Source organism: Cheilinus undulatus, linkage group 14 (genome assembly GCF_018320785.1).
Source record: "Cheilinus undulatus linkage group 14, ASM1832078v1, whole genome shotgun sequence".
Classification (NCBI taxonomy): Eukaryota; Metazoa; Chordata; class Actinopteri; order Labriformes; family Labridae; genus Cheilinus; species Cheilinus undulatus.
In genome coordinates, this window is record NC_054878.1 from 5,839,363 (window position 1) to 5,859,375 (window position 20,013).

At 41.0% G+C, this 20,013-nt stretch overlaps 1 protein-coding gene across 1 annotated transcript in view; it reads left to right on the forward strand.

Moving 5' to 3' along the window:
- The window catches only part of lama4 (laminin, alpha 4), a 70,861-nt gene that overhangs the window by 14,208 nt on the left and 36,640 nt on the right, over nt 1-20,013 (forward strand). The window contains exons 2-13 of the mRNA XM_041805471.1: nt 4,815-4,916; nt 5,003-5,130; nt 5,224-5,304; nt 5,580-5,794; nt 8,619-8,719; nt 11,653-11,833; nt 14,511-14,594; nt 14,681-14,832; nt 15,307-15,417; nt 17,695-17,806; nt 19,407-19,571; nt 19,773-19,966. Of these exons, the coding sequence (XP_041661405.1) occupies nt 4,815-4,916; nt 5,003-5,130; nt 5,224-5,304; nt 5,580-5,794; nt 8,619-8,719; nt 11,653-11,833; nt 14,511-14,594; nt 14,681-14,832; nt 15,307-15,417; nt 17,695-17,806; nt 19,407-19,571; nt 19,773-19,966 (1,626 nt within the window). The remainder of the gene's footprint in view (nt 1-4,814; nt 4,917-5,002; nt 5,131-5,223; nt 5,305-5,579; nt 5,795-8,618; nt 8,720-11,652; nt 11,834-14,510; nt 14,595-14,680; nt 14,833-15,306; nt 15,418-17,694; nt 17,807-19,406; nt 19,572-19,772; nt 19,967-20,013) is intronic.

Below are 20,013 nucleotides of genomic sequence, written 5' to 3' on the forward strand. Positions count from 1 at the left end.
GCCAAAACAGCTGTGAACATACACTGTGTGAAGTTTATCCCACGAATTCTGAGTCACACGACTTATTTGTAAGTCTCACGACTTTCAGTCAGATCGCGCGTCATACGTCACACCGGGCGACCATAACCCAACTACGGCCCAACCAACTGCGCCGACTAGTCAGATGGAATTCTGACATGTTTGATATATTTTAGTCATACGACTCTAGACACTTCCAGAGTGGGAGCAGAACCCCGAGCAGAATCCTCAACTTTGGGGCATTTTTACCTTAGAAAACAGTCAGACAGCATCTTAAATCACCATGACAACAGCAAGAATGACTTTCTAATGCCCCAGTGCCGCTATGATAAAAGAAATAAATGAGCCTCCAGCTGACATGGATGGTGATGCTGTTTGTGTGTTGGATAGGGAGGGAGAGAGAGAGCGAGAAACTTCAACCCCTACTGTTAAACTCTTAAAGGAAACTCCACAGGTTTTTATCACCATCTTTCCAAACTTCACGAGTTCAGTTAGAGTGTGAGCATTCTAGTCGTGCATGACCATTGGACTGTATAGCGTGAGCACATAAATAATGCATGATGAGTCGTAGGTGATTCAGTATGAGCTTACATTCAGCCACCTCTGTCACAGAGTGGGCTTCAGCTCCTTGAGTGCATGCCTGGCTTCATAGAGTAATGCAGCATCACTGGACTGACTTGTCCTAATATTTGTCAATTAAACATTGGGTTGAATTGATCTAAATATGACTTTCTTTTTTGTAACAGAACATTGACTGACAGCTGAGAGTAATCCTCATGGTATCATGAAGTAACCTAACTAGTCATGTTAAATAGAACTCACCTATACTTAAACGATGTATTTCTCACCCTCCATTTCCTTGTCACCAACACAATAGACCCAAACACATTAAGAAAACATACAACTGTCTGTACTTTAGTAGATTTTTTATCCTGATGGCTGTGTAAGGAGAAGGATTCTCCACAGCTGTAGATTTACTGGCATGCAAACATCACAGATGCAAAGTTCAAATGGAGACATAACTGTTTAAGTGTCAAAAGAGGTTAAAAAAATGTAAATTTCTATGTTTTTTTTCTTTTTGCAGTTGTCATGTAGTGTAAATTCGTCATTTTGTAGAGATGAGAATAAATGCCTAATGCCATAGCTCCATGTAGTGTTGACTGGTAGTGTTAACTGTTCTCAGCTTTTCTCAAGACAGTCTGACTTTAGACCGATCGTTTTAGACATCATGCAATCTATGAACTGAAATAAGATAAGTCAAGATCAGATATTCCTTTATTAGTCCCACAAGGAGAAATTCCAAAATTTACAGCAGCAAAAAAGTGAGACAGACCAAGCAGGCCACTGGCGATGATAACACAACAGAAATAGAGGACAATAAATGTAGTGTACACAGGTTATGCAATTAAAGACAATGAATAAATACAAAATATGGAATACATGCTAAAACTCCCAAAAAGTAAAATTGGATTAAACTCCCAGTAAATCTACCACCATCAGGGCTGAAATTAACCCAGACCTTTCAAAATAAAACCAGATTACACTTTTTTATTCAGGGTTTTATCCATATATCTATATTTGATTAGTTGGACACTCAGAGCATTTGTGTTGCATCTGTTATTGTGTCGCATTTCTGTTATTTGTTAGAACCATTCAATGTGCAGTAGTTTATTTATACAACAAATCGTCTCCTTACAGGGTATTTTAAAGATAAAATCAAGTTGTGCTTTCTGTTAAGCATTTTAATTGTTTATATCTAACTATTTACTGACGATCTGATTTTATTTACGCTGATTTATAGAGTAAAGACAGGCGATGAACAGGAGACGGTGAAATACGTTCAGAGGGAAATAAGCTATTTAAGTTGGACCTTTTAAAAATACATCATTTACTATATAAATGCAATGAGCTCAATTTAATTTTCCATATAGGACAACATAAGCATATACACCTGCTTGCAATGCAAAAGGCTATTTTGATCCAAAGCATTGGTGGCATACATGCAAGAGAGGACGTTAGTCACAATGCATCCATAACACAGAGAGCCCCCTTACTTACTTTGTCCTAAAGGCTGACTCATCATTTTACAACAGGGTTCTGAGATACGTGGCATCTCACATAAGCAGTCTGCTGAAGGGCCGTCAAAGATCAGTGGTCTGCAGCCAGACGCCTCTCACCCTCTGCCTTTGCCTTGCTGATAGCAAGGGGATGATGCATTATGTTTCTGGGCTGTCTGTCCCTCTGTCTGTCCATCCACATAACTCTTATGTAAGCAGCATTTCAAAATAATGGAGAGATCTTGTCAAAACTTTGCAGAAATGTCCTTTATGACTGAAGGGTGAACTGATTACATTGTGGAGGTAGAAGGCCGCTATGACCTTAAATCTTATGGGCACAATATTTCAGCAACACAACTCTGGATTGTTGTCAGATTTTGCACAACTGACGCTTGAAATTGAGAGGAAACAAATAAAATTATGGAAATTAAAAGTCATTTTATGTATCAGATTGATTACTGCACACTTAACAACCATTGCACTTTGACTGTCTGGCTATTGATCTATCGCTTTGTGTCGCCAATGAACTCACTGCTTGGATAAGAATAAAAACAAGCTAAGGTTATGAGGATGAAGTTGGCAATGACTTTAGTTGCAGTTACAGTAGCTAACATACAGTATTTAAAAGTTGCAAACCAAAGTTTGCTTCAAAGTGACGTTCTTCATGATGTTGGTGTCATAATGAGGTTATTTCTACCTGTGACTGCGCAGCGAATGTAGCTAACACTGTTTCCTTCGCTTAGAACAAATGTAGACATCCTTGTTGATCTTCTTTATGAAACTATAAAAGCTAGAGCAGTATAAATTGCAATAAAGGAGAATCTACATTTCTGATGCTTGCTGGGCTTGTGATGCTTATATGGCTCATAATAGGTGTAATAAGATGAATTTGAACATATAAGCATGCTTAGATCTGAGTCTTTTCAGCGTTTGTAAGCTCAGGGAGAGCTGCAGAACAGATGTATGCAGGAATAATGAGCGCTGCTGTTCACAGGATGTTTCACATGATCTGCCTACAGAAGGCCGTCTTTGTGTCTCTGCCCATCTGTGAATAAATCAAAGGAAAATGTGAATCATAAGAGAGGATACGGCTCTGTCTGTGTCTGTGAGGAATGTTCTGGATGTTATGAATGCTCGGCGTTAACGTCCAGTCGACCGAGCTGAGCTCAGAGGTCAGCGTGGACTTCTTAAAGACTGCGGCTTTTGTCCGCCTCGCTGAATGCTGCTGCTCTTCACATGTTCGGAGATGTTCACGGGGCAGTTCAAAGGGCAGGGGGGTGGGTTTCACACTGTCCTGAGAAACTACAGGACAAGCATCAGACAGGATACAGGTTGACATTCTGGTAAAAGGAGCCGCACTATTCTAACTACACAATATATTAAGAATTAATGATAGAACTTTCAATCAATCAATATCATTTTTATATTTTATTCCTAATGAAATCTCTAAATGCTTTACTAATGCATCAGTGTAGCAGCAGTTAAGGGTTACTTATCCTTTACTAATGTACTTATCAAGTCTTTATAACTGAGTTTCTATACTACACTGAAATAATCAGTAATGCTTTAAAGATGATGACTTCTTTACAAGTCCACATGTCCAAAGGCGTTTTTATGAATGCATATAAATCAGCAGGCTATCCTGAACCATGTCAGAGGCTTGATGCAGAGGTTATTTAAAGTCCCAGGCTATTGTGACCCTTCACTTCCCTCAACAGTTTCATTCCAAGAGCAGCAGGGACCAGTCTGCCGTTACACACTGCTATTTGGGGATTCTTTCTATCCAGGTTGTTAGCCGGGCTGAAATTAGCAATTACGCCTACAGATAAGGAAATACCTTTGCTAGCTGAACGGTCCTAAATGCATAGAGTTGCTGCCATGTGATTGGCTGATTAGCTAATTGTGTTAAAGAAAAGCAGTTGAACAGGTGTACCTAATAAAGTGGCCCGTGAATGTATATGAGCCCATGACATCCCCAGTCAGTACAATGATGTAAAATCACACAGCAGTTCATCTCAGTACAGCCACTGAAAGTGAACCGCCAGCTACATGCCGTGTTTTTGTTTATTTTGAGGTAAATTACCCAAATCTATGAGCTTTGATGGCCTACAGGTCATTAAAAGTACTATTACGGAGAGATTTGTGCCAGAAAACAGTAAATTTAACGCCCAACTTCTGTTTCACTGCTCTGGCACAGACCCAGGCAGCTGCACTCTGATCAGAAGCATCTTTTTAAATCTGAGAGGATCATATTTCATGAGTGGACGTGGCTTCAGCTCATACAACTCATTCAACCATCCGAGAGGAGCGTTTACTGCCTTATTTTTCATGATTTTTAAGCTTGATTTTATTAACTTAGGGAGGTTTTTTGTGACTAAAATTTGGGCTGGAAGTTCCAAGCACAGCCACCTGTCATGCAACAAAACTAAAATACAGATTTATTTTTCACTTTACATGGTCTTTAAATGGGAAAGGCCTTCATTTTGGCATGAAAACGTTTACATAACGTCTTTAAAATATGTTTTTCCCTTGACTTTTAACTCAGACTTGTATGTTCTTATGTCATTTTGTTTTCCTCATACCTATTTTTAAGGCTATTATTTTTATGTTAAATGCACTTTTATAATGTTTATACTTCTCTGTTTTAGTCACCATGCAGCACTTTGGTAAACATCAGGGATTTAAAAATTAGCTATTAATAAAGAAGCTTGGACTGAATGTTTTTCATTCCTGTTGCAGGTTTGTGCAAAAGGATTTTTCCTGAGTGAGCAGAATTTATGTTTACCATGTAACTGCAAAGGCCACGCTGACTACTGTGAAGACATCACTGGTGTTTGTATAGTAAGTATCACTGCATTTGAGAACCACAGTATTTAAAGTCTATGAAAAAAAACAAGATCTCATTGTTGTTATTTTCTCACTTCCAGAACTGCAGGGACCACAGCACGGGGGATTTCTGTGAGATGTGTGAGGACGGCTACATGCTGGCCCCCAGCCTGTACGGACGCCACAGCTGTCGGCCCTGCGCCTGTCCCCTCTCCGTCCCCTCTAATAAGTAAGCCGCTCTGTTCTTGTTTCTGCAACCACAGGTCTGTGTGTTGGCAGGCAGAGAATAATCTCTGAAATACTTTCCTCTGTGTTCGTCCAGCTTCGCTGTGCACTGTGACAGAGGAAGCTCCAGCATGCGCTGCAAGTGTAAACAAGGCTACGCCGGACATCTCTGTGAGAGGTCAGTGCTGGGATGGCTGTGAGGAGTCAGATGTAAAGATATCAAACAAAATGTGTGATGATAATAATAATATAGTGTAGCAGAAGCATGTGGCACAGAAATGCACTGAACACCTGGAAAATCTACCTGTGTTTGATATTTGGTGTCTATAAAACATAATGAAGAATCTGGTTATACCAAAAGTTAGAATAACAATATATCAGTGCTTAATTCTTCCATAGCTTTAGACTGAAACAGTCAAAGTAATGTCAGTCATCTGCTGTCACCCCATCCAGGTGTGCTCCAGGTTACTACGGCAACCCAATGGAAATTGGAAACACCTGTAAGAGATGTGACTGTAACGGCAACTCCGACCCAAACTTGATCTTCAACGAGTGCCACAACGTGACGGGACAGTGCCTCCACTGCTGGGGGAACACGGCCGGAGACAACTGTGAGAGGTGTGCCCCTGGTTTCTACGGCGACGCCATCAGTGCCAAGGACTGCAGAGGTGAGGCAGCAAGTGACATACTGAGACCTTTGACAAAGGTCAAAAGATGTCTGAGATATACTTTATAGCAGGAGGGTTCAACCTTTTTGTCCACTAACACCTAACGTCAAGCTAAAATTTCCAAGCATACCAAATCCATATCAATACAGAATTTCCTATTCAGAGCATGTAAAAGTAAATCGAGCACATAGTTCAGGTAGGCCACGGAGTCAAGCACTGCTATATATTTGAGATTAGCTGATCTCATGCAAGCCTGAATCACCTGACCAGCTGATTTGCTTTTATGCATGCTATTGGCTATTCACACTCATGGTGCCATATTTAAACTGCTCTTGCCTGGCTATACTTGGCTGCTTCCTCTCCAAACCACTTTTTACAACCCTCCTCCACCCCAGCTCCTCCTTCCCAGAACAGCCACATATGAATAACAACAATAAGAGTTTCTTAACAAAGTCATCCTAACTGAACTCAAGTTATTGTATAGTTGCAGTAATTATGCATGGCTATACACAGAGTGCCTTGCCGCACCAGTTGAGAACAACTGCTTTATTGTAAGGAGTTAAATGGAAAATTTATGCTTTTCATTTTTACATATTTGGGGTCTTGACAAGTAAAGGGTGCAAGTGATGCCTTTGTAAGTTTGTTTAGCCTGCAGCTGCGACAAACGACATCTGTGAGCGTGGCAATAGATTGTGAAGTACCACCATTGAAGGGGAACAGAGGAAGTTAGTACTTCAGAGCTCTAAATGGGCCTGTACGCTGCAGTTATCATCAGAATATAATACTCAAAACATGGAGTTTGATCCTCACAATTTAAAAAGCAGTGATTTTTTTCCACAGTTTAACAGAATTACCCGGCATGGTGGAAATCAAATGACTCAGTCCTGCTGACCTTCTGGCGTTGTCTAGCTAGATGAAGGGAGACAAAAGTCTTGAAGAGTCTTGTATTGAGCTAAAAGGCTAGCTGAGCCCCTTTAACATAAAGGGAATTCCTCATTTTGCCACAAATTTGCTTTAAATGGAAATGTGATACACTATGAGCTAAGTAAACCTTGTAGGGGGAGCGACAGAGTAGCGATGTGTCGTTCATGAGCGAGCCTGTTCCATTAAACAAGCCACTGTTGCTAGCTCATGTTTAAGTGCCAGTTTCCTTTCCCTATCGTTATTTCTTATTAATTCCACATTCAAAAACTCAAACTAATACCAAATGAAGAGCCATTTGGGAGCCAAACAACCAGCTCCACTGAGCTGAGCCAAATGATCTGGATCTCTGAAAAGAGACATATTTCCTGTCACAACGCGAGAGGCTGGGCAGACATCAGCTGGAGATACATGAGCAAGATCAGGGTTAACTGGGCTACACCATGGCAACACTGTACTGAACCAAACCAGACCACTTTATGTTACAGACTGTACCTGGCAGTCCAGGCAGGCTTTTTATTTTTAATTATTCGCCTGAATATTTCACTACTTTTGTGGCACAAGAGAAGCTTATTAATATTTTTTTTATTTTTGCACTTTCAGCACTTGGCATAGTTGTAAACAGCACAAAACAAGGCCTTTTAGTAACACTTCTGTATGCAGAAATCACCACTTGCCCCCAACCAAGGTTCTCTGCTGCTGACATGACATCATCTGCAAAGAGCATACAGGTCTATTACACAATACAAGAGATTCAAACAAGCATCTGCAACAAAGATGGCTTGACTACACTCATCCCTGTTGTAGTATTGTGATAGCATGCAACTGATGCAAAGGAGAGTAGCACAAAACACATCTCATTGAGATGGGCAAGGAACAAGAGAAGAGGGAGATGACAACGCATCGGGAGTTTCATAAATATTTTGAGGATTTTCTTCATTTTCCTCTCTCATAGAGCTTGTAAAGAGCTAGCAAAGCATTGCTAATTTTGATATCTGATATTAAAATGTTACACTCTGACTTGTATTAACATGCAGATACAACTATTTTCCTCAGAGATGACAAGCACCAAGCTTCCATTCATCTGCATTCAAAATAAAAGCACTAGATGTCATACTATTCCCAAATGGTGCCTGAACTCTGCAGAGCAGAGAGTCAAATTTGTCATGGATGCAGTGTAGACAGTGAGCATGTGATGCTGAATGATGCAGTGCAATATTTGCATGCAGCTAGAGCACAATGTAAGTTCAATCTCTGCAAAATTTAAGCATCAAGCGGAGCCTTTCAATAATAAAAACAATGGATTGGGTTTGTTTGCAGTACTTGATTATTCTGCACTGATTTCAGCTCGGTTTGCTGTGAACTACTGCAACCATTTCAGAATAAAGTAAAGTAGGTCCAAGTGCAACAAATGCTGTTGCATAACTTTCTCGGAACAAGTCTGCTTCAGCATCTTAATCTAGTGACAAAACCTCATTTATAATGAAGGCAGAGAAATGTATTGACTCTGTTGACACAGTTGCTGCAGCTGACTGTTGAACATTCCCATCATACATGAATGACAGCAGCTCAGCGTGCTCAAAGATCAGAGAGGAACGGCACGAGTGACCTGCAGCATTAAACAATAAAGAGAGAACTTCAATGCATTACCTGACACTAACCATGAAACTGTTTCTGATGTATCTTTGTAATATTGAAATGATTGTTATGAAAGGAAAAGTGTTTTTGTTTTATTGCTTGCTACATGTGTCACTGTGAAGTCATTGAGTGGAAAACAAGACAAGGTCACTGCTCAGGATGAAGGATTACCGTGTGCCTGTTGAGGCCCTGCATGTCCAAAAATATCCCTCCTGTGACATCGTTCGACCTCTAACGTTCTCATCTTTGCATGTGTCCCTCACAGAGTGTGAGTGTAATAAATGTGGCACCTCTTCATGCGACGACAGGACCGGAGTTTGCCACTGCAAGCCAGGAGTCACCGGACAGTTCTGTGACCAGTGTGAGGTGAGAGACCATATGACCAAACACAGTGAAAATGATGCTTTTTCATTGAGAAGTTTCAGTTAATGATTCTACATTATAACATTCTGGGTAATAATTCCATGATTATACAATGCAGCTTTACTACAGAGCTCTGGGAACACAGCATCATTGGTGTAGAGACAATCAGTGGACAAGAACGCAATACAAACGCTTAAGTTAGACTGATTTGGAAAATGGAAAAATGGGTAGTGGGGCAGCAAATAGATGTGACTTTAGCATCTTTCTGCAGCCACAGTGATGTACATAAGTCCACCACTGCTCCTTAAAGTCTGATTTAACTTTAAAACAACTCACAGACAGCTCAGTGGACAAGTCAAGTCATTTGCACCTTGTGTTATCAAACTGTCCATGCTTTACTATTCAGTTTAACTACTTCTATTACGTTCTATCCATAGCAAGTTCTTTTTAATCATGGTTTAACTATAGTTCTTACTTTTGATCCACCAAAAGTTGTGGTCGTTTTTTAGTAGTAAAGTCCTTGTAGCTTAAAGCAGTAAAAATCAAAAAATGAAAGCACACAGATTAGTAGTTAACCTTTACTGGGTTACTCCCACAGAGAAAGCAAGTAAACATGAACTCCTGAAAGGTTTAAATGCTGTTGCATTAACCAGGGATCTCTAGACGTCAGTGAGCCATTTTGTACATGCACTCCTGCATATTTCTTCATGTATAACAGTCTTAAACAGTGTGACTGACCTGATAAACATTGTGAAGCTGTCTCCATCAGTTATAGTGTCATGGTTTCAGACCACACTGGTACAGCAGTGCAGCTCTCATTTGGATCAGCTAAAAGTCATCGATATGAATGCATGTCTAAGACGTTTTTTGATAAAAGTACTTACTGGAAGTACAAGGGAAGCACTTTACAAAGTACTGGGTGGACTAGGTGCAGATGCTCCCTTTTAGGCCAAACTAACACTCGTGTCTGCAAAGTACATGTAGCTTAAAAGAAGGAAAGAGGCATATTAAAGAGGCACAACTGGAGATTTGTTTCAGTAACCAAAAGGAACTCAAAATATAAAAAGCCCTGATACATTTTTCAGAGTATTAATGTTCCATTTTCTTTTATTATGCTCATATTAGACATCATTAACAGCTCCTATGCTCTTTCTATCTTTGTTCACATGTTGCCAAAAGGAGGCTTTAAAAGAGGTGTTCCTCAACATGTTAATAATCGTTAAGCTTCTTTTTCACCTCAGTGAAGAAGGAATTCCTCCCTCCCACTCCACTGACTCCATTTTTTCAACTTACTTTAGCTAGAGTAAATCTGATCCCTGGTAAGGGTGATAATAATTTTTACACACGACACACATGAAGTCCTCTTGTGCTCAGAGCTGTTATGGCTCTGATTTGTCCTAGGACCATTGCCTGTACAAGGGATAGCCAAAGTGGCATTGACCATTAGCTTTCAAAGAGGTGTTTTAAAGCCTAACAGAGGCATCTTATTTGAAATGCTATTTCAGCCTGTATTTGATCAGGTCTCACCAAACCTTCTGAAATAGCTGCACTTCAACGATCAATCACAGCAGAAAAGCTGGGAATGATGCAAACTTTTGAAACATTATTTGGCCTTTTAAACACAAGACATACAAGTTTTAGAAATGAATATGGCCTGATAATTGAGTTAAATTCATATTTGATGTTGTTTAAGAGGTAAAAAAAAGTAAATAAGTGACCAAATGAATGCATCTTGTTCTGAATACAGTCAATGGGGAAGTATAACCATGTGAATCCTTATCATGTAGAAATAAGATCACATGTATGCATGAATAGATCTTTACATCTTCTTTTTTTTATGTTAAGCCACAACCCAATTTCCAAAATAGTTGGGGCACTGTGTAAAATGTAAATCAAAACAGAATGCAATGATTTGCAAATCTCATGAAGCCATATTTTATCCACAAAAAACAAATCAGATGTTGGAACTGCAAGTTGAATTTATTTTATGTGAAGGAGAAGCAATATGTGAACACAGTCGAGAAACAATGGCAGGCTTTATGTCTCAAAGCTCATTGAAAATGTACTGAGGCCAAATGGAAAACTGTTCTGTGGTCAGGTGAGATCTAGATATTCTTTTTAGAGGCCACAGACCCTGTGTCCTTGTTATCAGAGCCCAGATCAAAATCCCGCATCTTTGATTGTACTGGTTTACATTAGTGCCTAAAAAACACCCAGGACTGGTGAGGAGCTAGAATCCTACATCAGACAAGAATGGGACAACATTCCTCTCCCAAAACTCCAGCGACTGGTCTCCTCACTTCCCAGATTGTTGTTAAAAGATGACGGGATGCTACGCAATTCTAAACATGGCCCTGTCCCTACTTTTTTGAGATGTCTTGCTGCCATCGAATTTAAAATGAGCTAATATTTTCATGAAATGGTAAAATGTCTCAGCTTCAACATGATATGTTGGATAAAAGATGGGTTTATGAGATTTGACAATCATTATCTTCTTTATTTATTTACATTTCACATAGCGCCCCAACTTTTTTGGAACTGGGGTTGTAAATCATGCAGCCCTGCAGTAAATATTTTCATTTCTGGTGTGAAAATGGCATGTTTAACATGGATCCTAAGGAGGATTTCTGCCTCAAGTGAACATTAAGGGACTGCAGTTTCTTAGCGCTTTTGCATTGTCTTTTTTTTCGACCTTGGAGGTTAATGCTGAGCTTGATTTAGGAGAAATCCACTGGAATGATGCTGTGTTCTCAGATCAGATCTAATTTTGCATTGTGATGATATAATAGTTGACAGAAAGGATATCCAAAGCTCCCAAAATAAAAGTTCAGCTCTGACACACCAGGTTTAATCTCAGTATAATTAATAATGACCTTAGGCAGCCAAACGTCCAGATCTTTCTGGGTCTGACTGTGATTTTCATTCATGTAATCCAGGAGGGCTACTCCGGTTTCTCCAGCTGTCAGGGCTGTCGGAGGTGTGAATGCGGGCCAGCTTCCACCCGCTCCACCTGCCATCCTCTCACCCACAGCTGCCCCTGCCGCCCGGGGGCCGGAGGTCGTTACTGCGAGCGCTGCCTTCCAGGATACTGGGACTACAGCCCCTCCGGCTGCCAGAGTAAGTCATTTGTCCATCATACCACACGTCAAATGTTCTCATGAAAAAAAACAGACCCCAGGACCATTTGTGGAAACATTCAGAAGAAGCTTTCCCAGAGGAAGACGCTGAGCACGTTCCCACACCCACCAACACATAGATCACATGATGTCAGAGAGGCATCTGCTGAGAGATGTGACCCTGCAGCTGGAGACTCTCCACGGAGAGCTGGATGACATCACCACGTTACCCAAACCTATGCACAACTAAAGAGACTGACACAGCTGCCTGAACCATCAGTCCCACAGCAGAGAGACCACAGACAGATGTGCAGGACTGGAGCCAGATCACCATCTGTTGGTCCTGATAGAAATCTAAAAGCTGCACTGACTGCTTTAAAAAGACCTAGAGTTCAAGATATTTCTCACTGGCAGTTTTAGGGAGTTTTCACACCTGTAGTTCATTTGTTGTCAACTTTGGTCTTCATTAGGGACGTTTAGGCTAACATGTCTGCTGTTTCACATTATGGAGAAAAGGTGAAAGCATTCCCCTCTTATGGGCGGCCCGTGGGGGTCAGCAAAACTACAGTCTATGCTACTCTTCAGCAATGATAACCACATTTCATTTCTCACCTGTTATTAGCGACAAAACTCAAAATTGTATTCACTGTTGCTTCAGTTGAATATAAATTGTAAGTGCTCTCGTCTTTAAAGGGTGTAGGCTTTTTTGTAAAGTTGCCCAATGGGCTGGTCCATTGATCTTAAGAGGATATTTTGGTACTTTTGCAGTTGGGTTTTACAGGTTGTTTGCAATCATGTGATCCTAAATGTTTTGTGGGGTTCAGGAGGTGGAGGACAGCCATTAGGAATGAATGAGAACCAGGGAATGTTAGAACTTTACAGCTTGGACCGTCACACCGCAGTTATCATCAGAAAATTTCAACATGCATTGAATATGATCTCTGCACTTGATCACAGTTTAACCAGTTTACCCTGAGTGGAGGCGATAAATACCACAAATAAGTCAGTCCTGCAGACCTCCTAGCATCTGGCGTCATCTAGACCAGTGGTTCTCAACAGGTATGGCCTCAGGACTCACCAGTCTGTCTTATGACAGATCGTGACCCAGGTTTCCATAAAATTTTCAACAATGCATGTTTAGTTAATTGAACACGTTGCAGTTTGGAGCATGAGTGGACCAAAATATCTGATAAAAAAAAAAAAAGGGACAAAACTGACAAATTTTATACACACTTTCTCCATCATTATGTGTCCATTTTTGCCAATTTTCCAGAGAACTTGAGAAATTGCATCTTTATCATGCAAAAAGTAGCCATTTACTGCAAGAAGAGGAGATGAATTAGTTGAAATGTTGATCAAACATTCAAATTTACCCAATTTCACAGTAAAACAGGGTAAAATAAAAGGTATCAATGCATGTCCAATAAGGACTTCAGGACTTTTGCCAGCTTTTTTTTCCCCACACCTGGTCCTGACCCACCAGTTGAGAACCACTGATCTAGACAGATGAAGGGGGACAAGCGTCTTATCGAGCTCCTCCTCAGTCTGTCTCAAACATGCTCATGCTGTTCACAAGAAAACCTGTCCAGCAAAATGGTTTTTTAATGTTAGCCACTGTAGCTAACTCTCATTTGAGTTCCAGTTTCCTTTCCTCCATCCTTTGTTGTTATTTAATCCACATTTTAAAAGTCAGATCAAATGAACAACCAAATGAGCCGGTTAAAACCACATAAAGAGCTGTATGGGAGCCAAACAACCAGCTCTACTGAGCTGAGCCAAATGATCTGGATATAGACTGTAGAAGAATTGGACAAACCCTGTGTGACGTCAGCCGTCTGCTTGCAACAGGCGGACTCAAACAGTTCTTAAAGCCAATCTGCGGCGACAACCCGCCCAACCTAAAAACCCACCCACTAAGCGTGACTTCCTGTCAGCTAGTTAGCATTCTGGTTGACAGAAACGTAGCTTCTGCCTGTCGCGCTGTCAATCAAATGAGACGCACCAATCAGCCCGCAGTGAGGTTTTTCCTAAATATAATCTAAACCATTGTGGTACAAAAATATTCACCCCTGTACAGTGAGAGCACATGAAGACATTAGCTAATGAGACACATTTGTTTTTTTTTAACCAGGCTGTGCACCAGTTTATTTCTAGTGTAAAAACCGGCTGTTTAACAGGTGTCCAGATGGGACTTCCGGTGTTCCTGCAGCCAGCTTTAAGCGGACACTCGCTGTATTGCAATTCTTTGCACTTCCACATTGGCTTCATTTTTCAGGACCAGAGGTTGCCACTTGGATGTGGATCTCTTAGAGAGACAGATTTCCTGTCACGATGGATAAGAGTGAATGGAGATCAGCTGAGGAAACGCGAGTAAGATCAGATTTTAATGTGCTAAACGGTGACGAAATTGTACTGAACCAAACCGGATCACTTTGTGGAAACAGGCCATATATGAACATTGTGTCACACAGCCCTTTTTATTTTACTCTATGCCTGCTTTGAAAGCTTTGCATAGTCAACCGTTAAAAACATGGCCTTTATGATAGCATTTAATTTATGCAGAAATCAGCAATAATGCAACAGTGTAACAAATCAGTCCATGATTCAGACTAAGCCAAATGAACTATAGGTGTAAAAGCACTCTTAGATGAAGTGTTTCTGTGTCTGTTTTTCCACAGAGTGTGACTGTGAAAGTGGACACTGTGACATGCACACAGGAGAGTGTCTGCTAGAGGCTGCTACCATCAACCTGTGCAATAGCAGTGAGTAAAGAGACTGCACTACAGCAGAGTAATATCTAAAATATAAAACAAACACAACACTGACTCTGGTTCTTTTGTGGTTTCAGGTTGTGATGAGTGTATCTGGCACCTGGTGGGGGACCTGCGTCTGTCCAATAAGACCCTGGACCAGCTCAAAGTGGGAGTGTTGAACATCTCCACTGGAGCTGCAGCCAACGACAGACTCAAATACTACAACTACACCGCTCACCGACTGCAGGTTTGTACAGGCCTACAACCTTAGACACCATTTATTTAATGTCTCGCATCTGTTTATACAATACACCGGCAGAGATTTAAATCTGAACAGTTTGATGCAAAAATTTGATCATTCATATGGATGCACTTTAATGTGAACTGAAAACAGTTTGGTATCCGATAGCTGAGACTGCATATGTAGACGGTCTGGGATGTCTTCATCTGGACTGGATTGGTTGTGTAGACTTGTCTACTTTAATCGTGCACATCTGTTCTAAGAGATCCTATTGCAGCGATTACTGACTGCGGTTTCACAGTAAGAATTTCCTCTAGAGATGGCGTTGGTTCACTGAGAAATTCAGACGCACTCCTGCAAATCACATCAACTCTTCAGATGTAGAGCATCACAGTGCTTTATTTTCCTTCACATGTTTCTTACATTGACCACTGAGCCTTTTTATGGTCTAATAAATGAATTGATTTGCTTTTCTCACAGACTCAGTTTCAGGGCTGGAGGAATAAGTCGTCATCGATGAAGGCTCAGGCTGGGGATCTGGAGGAGGCCGCGGAGGCCGTGGTTCTAGATATCAAACAGCTGGGAGAATCGGTCAGTGAAACGCTTGTACTTCTCTGTATGCATGATGTGGAATTCAGATCAGTGCTTTGACAGAGTGGGGGTCCAAACCCTTTAGGGGTCTCAAGTGAGCTTTATGGGGGTCATGGAGACCTGGAGAAAAAGAGAGTCTGACATCTGCTAGAATCCTCAGAGTTACTCTGTTTTAAATCCTTAACATTTTCTTTACAGATTTGGTTAAAACCAACAAACAAAAAGTATCAAATAAAGTTTTTAAATGTGTTCCTGTGCTCCTCTTATTCGTCCATCATGTCTGAGAGCAGCAACCGCTATGCATGATGGTAAATACTGCCGGGCTAGTGAGCATCGGTTGTTCACTACTTTTCAAAATGCATTGTGGGATAGAATGAGTGCACTATATAGGTATACAGGTGCATCTCAAAAAAATTAGAATGTCATGAGAAAGCTTAATATTTTTTGTAACTCATTTCTGAAAGTGAAACCCGTGTATTATATAGACTCATTACACACAGAGTGAAATATTTTCCCTTTATTTCTTGAAATGTTGATGATTATGACTTACAGAGAATGAAAACCCAACAGTCAGTGTCTCAGAAAATTAGATTATCTTGAAAAAGTTCAATATTGTAAAGTCATGGTGTCACGCCTTAATCAGCTATTGAACTCCAAACACCTGCAAAGGTTTCCTGAGCCTTTAAATGGTCTCTCAGTCTGGGTCAGAAGGCTACACAATCAGGGGGAAGACTGCAGACTTGACAGATGTCCAGAGGACAATGATTGACACCCTCCACAAGGAGGGTAAGCCACAAAAGGTCGTTGCTAAAGCAGCTGGTTGTTCACAGAGTGCTGTATCCAGGCATATTCATAGAAAGTTGAGTGGAAGGAAAGAGTGTGGTAGGAAAAGGTGCACCAGCGTAAGGGATAACCGCAACCTTGAGAGGATTGTCAAGCAAAATCCATTCAAGGATTTGGGGGAGCTTCACAAGGAGTGGACTGGAGCTGGAGTCAGCGCATTAAGAGCCACTACGCACAGATGAATCCTAACATGGACTACAAATGTGGCATTCCTTGTGTCAATCCACTCCTGAACCAGAGACAACGTCAGAAGTGTCTTACCTGGGCTGTGGAGAAAAAGAACTGGACTGTTGCTCAGAGGTCCAAAGTCTTCTTTTCAGATGAAAGTAAATTTTACTGTCATTTGGAAATCAAGGTCCCAGAGTCTGGAGGAAGAGTGGAGAGGCACAGAATCCATGTTGCGTGAAGTCCAGTGTGAAGTTTCCACAGTCAGTGATGATTTGGGCTGCCATGGCATCTGCTGGTGTTGGTCCACTGTGTTTTCTGAAGTCCACAGTCAGCGCAGCCATCTACCAGGACATTTTAGAGCACTTCATGCTTCCTTCTGCTGACAAGCACCGTGGAGATGCTGATTTCATTTTCCAGCAGGACTTGGCACCTGCCCACACTGCCAAAGGTACCAAAAGCTGACCCAACAATGCAGAATGCAGACCTGAAGGCCACTATCAAAGCAACCTGGGCTTCCATTACACCTGAGCAGTGCCACAGGCTGATCGCCTCCATGCCACGCCGCATTGATGCAGTAATTCATGCAAAAGGAGGCCCAGCCAAGTACTGAGTGCATAGAAATTTCTGTTGAAAATATCCTTTTTTATCTTATGTAATATTCTAATTTTCTGAGACACTGGGTTTTGGGTTTTCATTATCTGTAAGCCATAATCATCAACATTTCAAGAAATAAAGGCTTAAAATATTTCACTCTATGTTAATGAGTCTATATAATACATGGGATTCACTTTCAGAAATGAGTGACAAAAATATTGAACTTTTTCATGAGATGTACCTGTATATAGTGCACTATAGGGAGTGATTTCGGACACAGCCTATGTGAAGCTGTCTCCTTCCTCTAAGTCCTATTTTCAGACCACACTGGTGTAGCAGAGCAGCAGTCAATGAAATGATGATTCACTAATCAACATACTGTCAGCATGGATTTAAAAATGTGTTTTCAAATGCAGAATAATCACATTTTAAACATAGGTGATCTAAATCAAGCAATTAATCATGATTTTTTAAAAATTAGACGACAGGTCTAATCTGTATGCTTAAATAGATTTTACAGCAACCAGCAGCCTGAAGGCCCTCAATGACCTGGCATGTTCCTGTTATTTAAACTAGATCTTTGTAAAGTCACCTGATAGTTCAGTCCAGTTCAGTCTTTAAAAGTAAGTGATTGATCGGTTGGTGTCATTGATCAGTTTCTGTGGTTTTCAGGAGGCTGTGGTGGAGACTCTGGGGAACAGAGTGGACAATGACACCCTGGAGACGCTCACGCTGGCAGAGCAGCTCAACACAGACCTCAGTGACCTCAACATCCAAATCGAAGGTACAACACAGCTCAACTGATGTTTGAGAACGGCTACACCTGAGATTGTCAGATCTGGATTTAAAACATGGAAGACAGCAGACATAGACATAGTTTAAACATTATTATCCTCTGAAATCACTACCTGGACAATTTAGCGAGACTGAATTATGACTGAGGACATCTACAGAGGCTGGAACACAGAGCTGTTTGTGTGCATGTCTGATGATGAATTTTTTTGGAGCTCCAGCCCTGCTGTGCTCTCTCACATCCTTTAACCCAGTGTTACTCAACCCAGCTCAACCAAAGAGCCAAATTGTTGAAAAGTTCGTTTGCAAGAGCATCAATCTAAGAGGTAAAGAGTGGCAATTAAAAAAAGTTAAATGTGGCAAAAATGGTCAAAAAGCAGCAAATATTGAGAGAAAAGTGGCAAAAATCTGTGGGAATTGACCAAATAATGACTTAATAGTGGCGAAAATGCTGCAAAAAATTAATGAAAAGTGACCAAAATGGGGTAAAATCAGAAAAAAGGTGGGAAAAACAGGTAAAAAGTGGCATTTAATTGCAAAAGGCAGCTGAAATGCGCAAGAAGTGGCAAAAAAGGGGTAAAAAATTGCAAAACTAGGATGAAAGTGTCAAAAAGTTACAAAAAGAAGTGGTAAAAATAAACTTAAAGCGGCATACACTGGGCAATGGGCAAAAATCAGAATAAAGGTGGGAGAAATGGGCAACAAGCACCAAAGAGTGGCAAAATGGGAAATTAGTGGCATTTAATTGCAAAAAGCAGGTTAAATGGGCAGAGGGTGTCAAAAGAAGGGTGAGAAAAGGGGCAAAAAAAAGCAAACAGCTGGATAAAAGTGTCAAAAATGGGCCAAAAGCAGTAAAAATGGAATTGATGTAGCAAAAAAATTGCAAATAGGGGCAATGGAAATAAGCAGACAAAAATAGAGGTAGACAATTAAAGCCTACTGTGTGAGTGTGGGGAAACAAAGTGATTGATGATACCCACAGTGGATTATTCTGAAGTAAAATTTTCCTTTTCAAAGTTTTCTTTGGGAATAATATTTCAAATTAAGACATAAAAAGTCACAAATCATCACAAATGAGCCACATGTGGCTCTAGAGCCACGTGTTGAGTATCAGTGCTTTAACCTAATATGAATGAACAGATGGGTTAACAAATGTCGCACAGTCCTGCAGACGCACTCTAATAACACCCGATATGCCTGCATGTCCTGTCCCTGCAGCTTGGTCCAGTCTCTTGGCAGTATCCTGTCCCACAGCAATCTTGGCCCCTCCACTGTGGAAAACATCATTTAATTTTGCACATTGGGCCAAAAACTCTGCTTTTGCACAAGCTTTTGTTTTATCGCAAAAAAGCGGTTTCATGTTTTCATGGGAAACCCACATGCATCAATTTTCTGCGACTTCTGACATCAAAAATTGAAAAAAGTCAAAAACAAAATGACCACCAGCCAGACAAGCTTGGGATTGGTTGGCTCCCCTGGAGGTCATGTCAAACTTTGTCAGTTGCATGATTGGGTTTTTCGTGAGTGATATTTGAATGATTAAATCTGTTTGGGCTCTTATCTCATCCATGTATGTTCATGTATGTTGACAGACATGATCCAAGACTGGGAGCTATACAGCGTCCACCAGGATGTGGATCCAGAGGTGGTCAGACAGAACACAGAGGTGGCCCGGGGTATGGTGGCCTGGATGAGGACCCTAGATCTGTCCCCACGAGAGCCCGTCGCCACTGACGAGTCCACTGAAGCCCATGACGGTAATATTGGTTCACACAAATGGAGACTAAATAGTACACTCTACAATACAAAACAGTGATAATTGGCTCAAATTTGGATCAAAATCCCAACCTGATGTCAGATTCTGCTCCACGTAACACTCATAGAATCAGTCAGCATCAGTAAAACACGACATATTTGATGTCAGTGATATTTATTTGTGGTTCTGATTGTGTTTCCAGTGCTGAGGCGTGTCCGTCAGTTGGAAAAGAAGCTGATGGGCACAGACAGTCGCCTCCCGCCCATCAGAGAGGCCCTGTCCAGTTTCTCCACCAGGCTGTCGGATGCTCAGGGCTTCCTCCACAAAGCAGCCAGCAACGTTCAGGAAACAGAGGACACTAACAAAGCCAGCACCCTCAAATATCAGAGGAACCAGGTGATTTCCCATCTATGTAGCTCTATTTTTATTCTGTTTTAGAATGA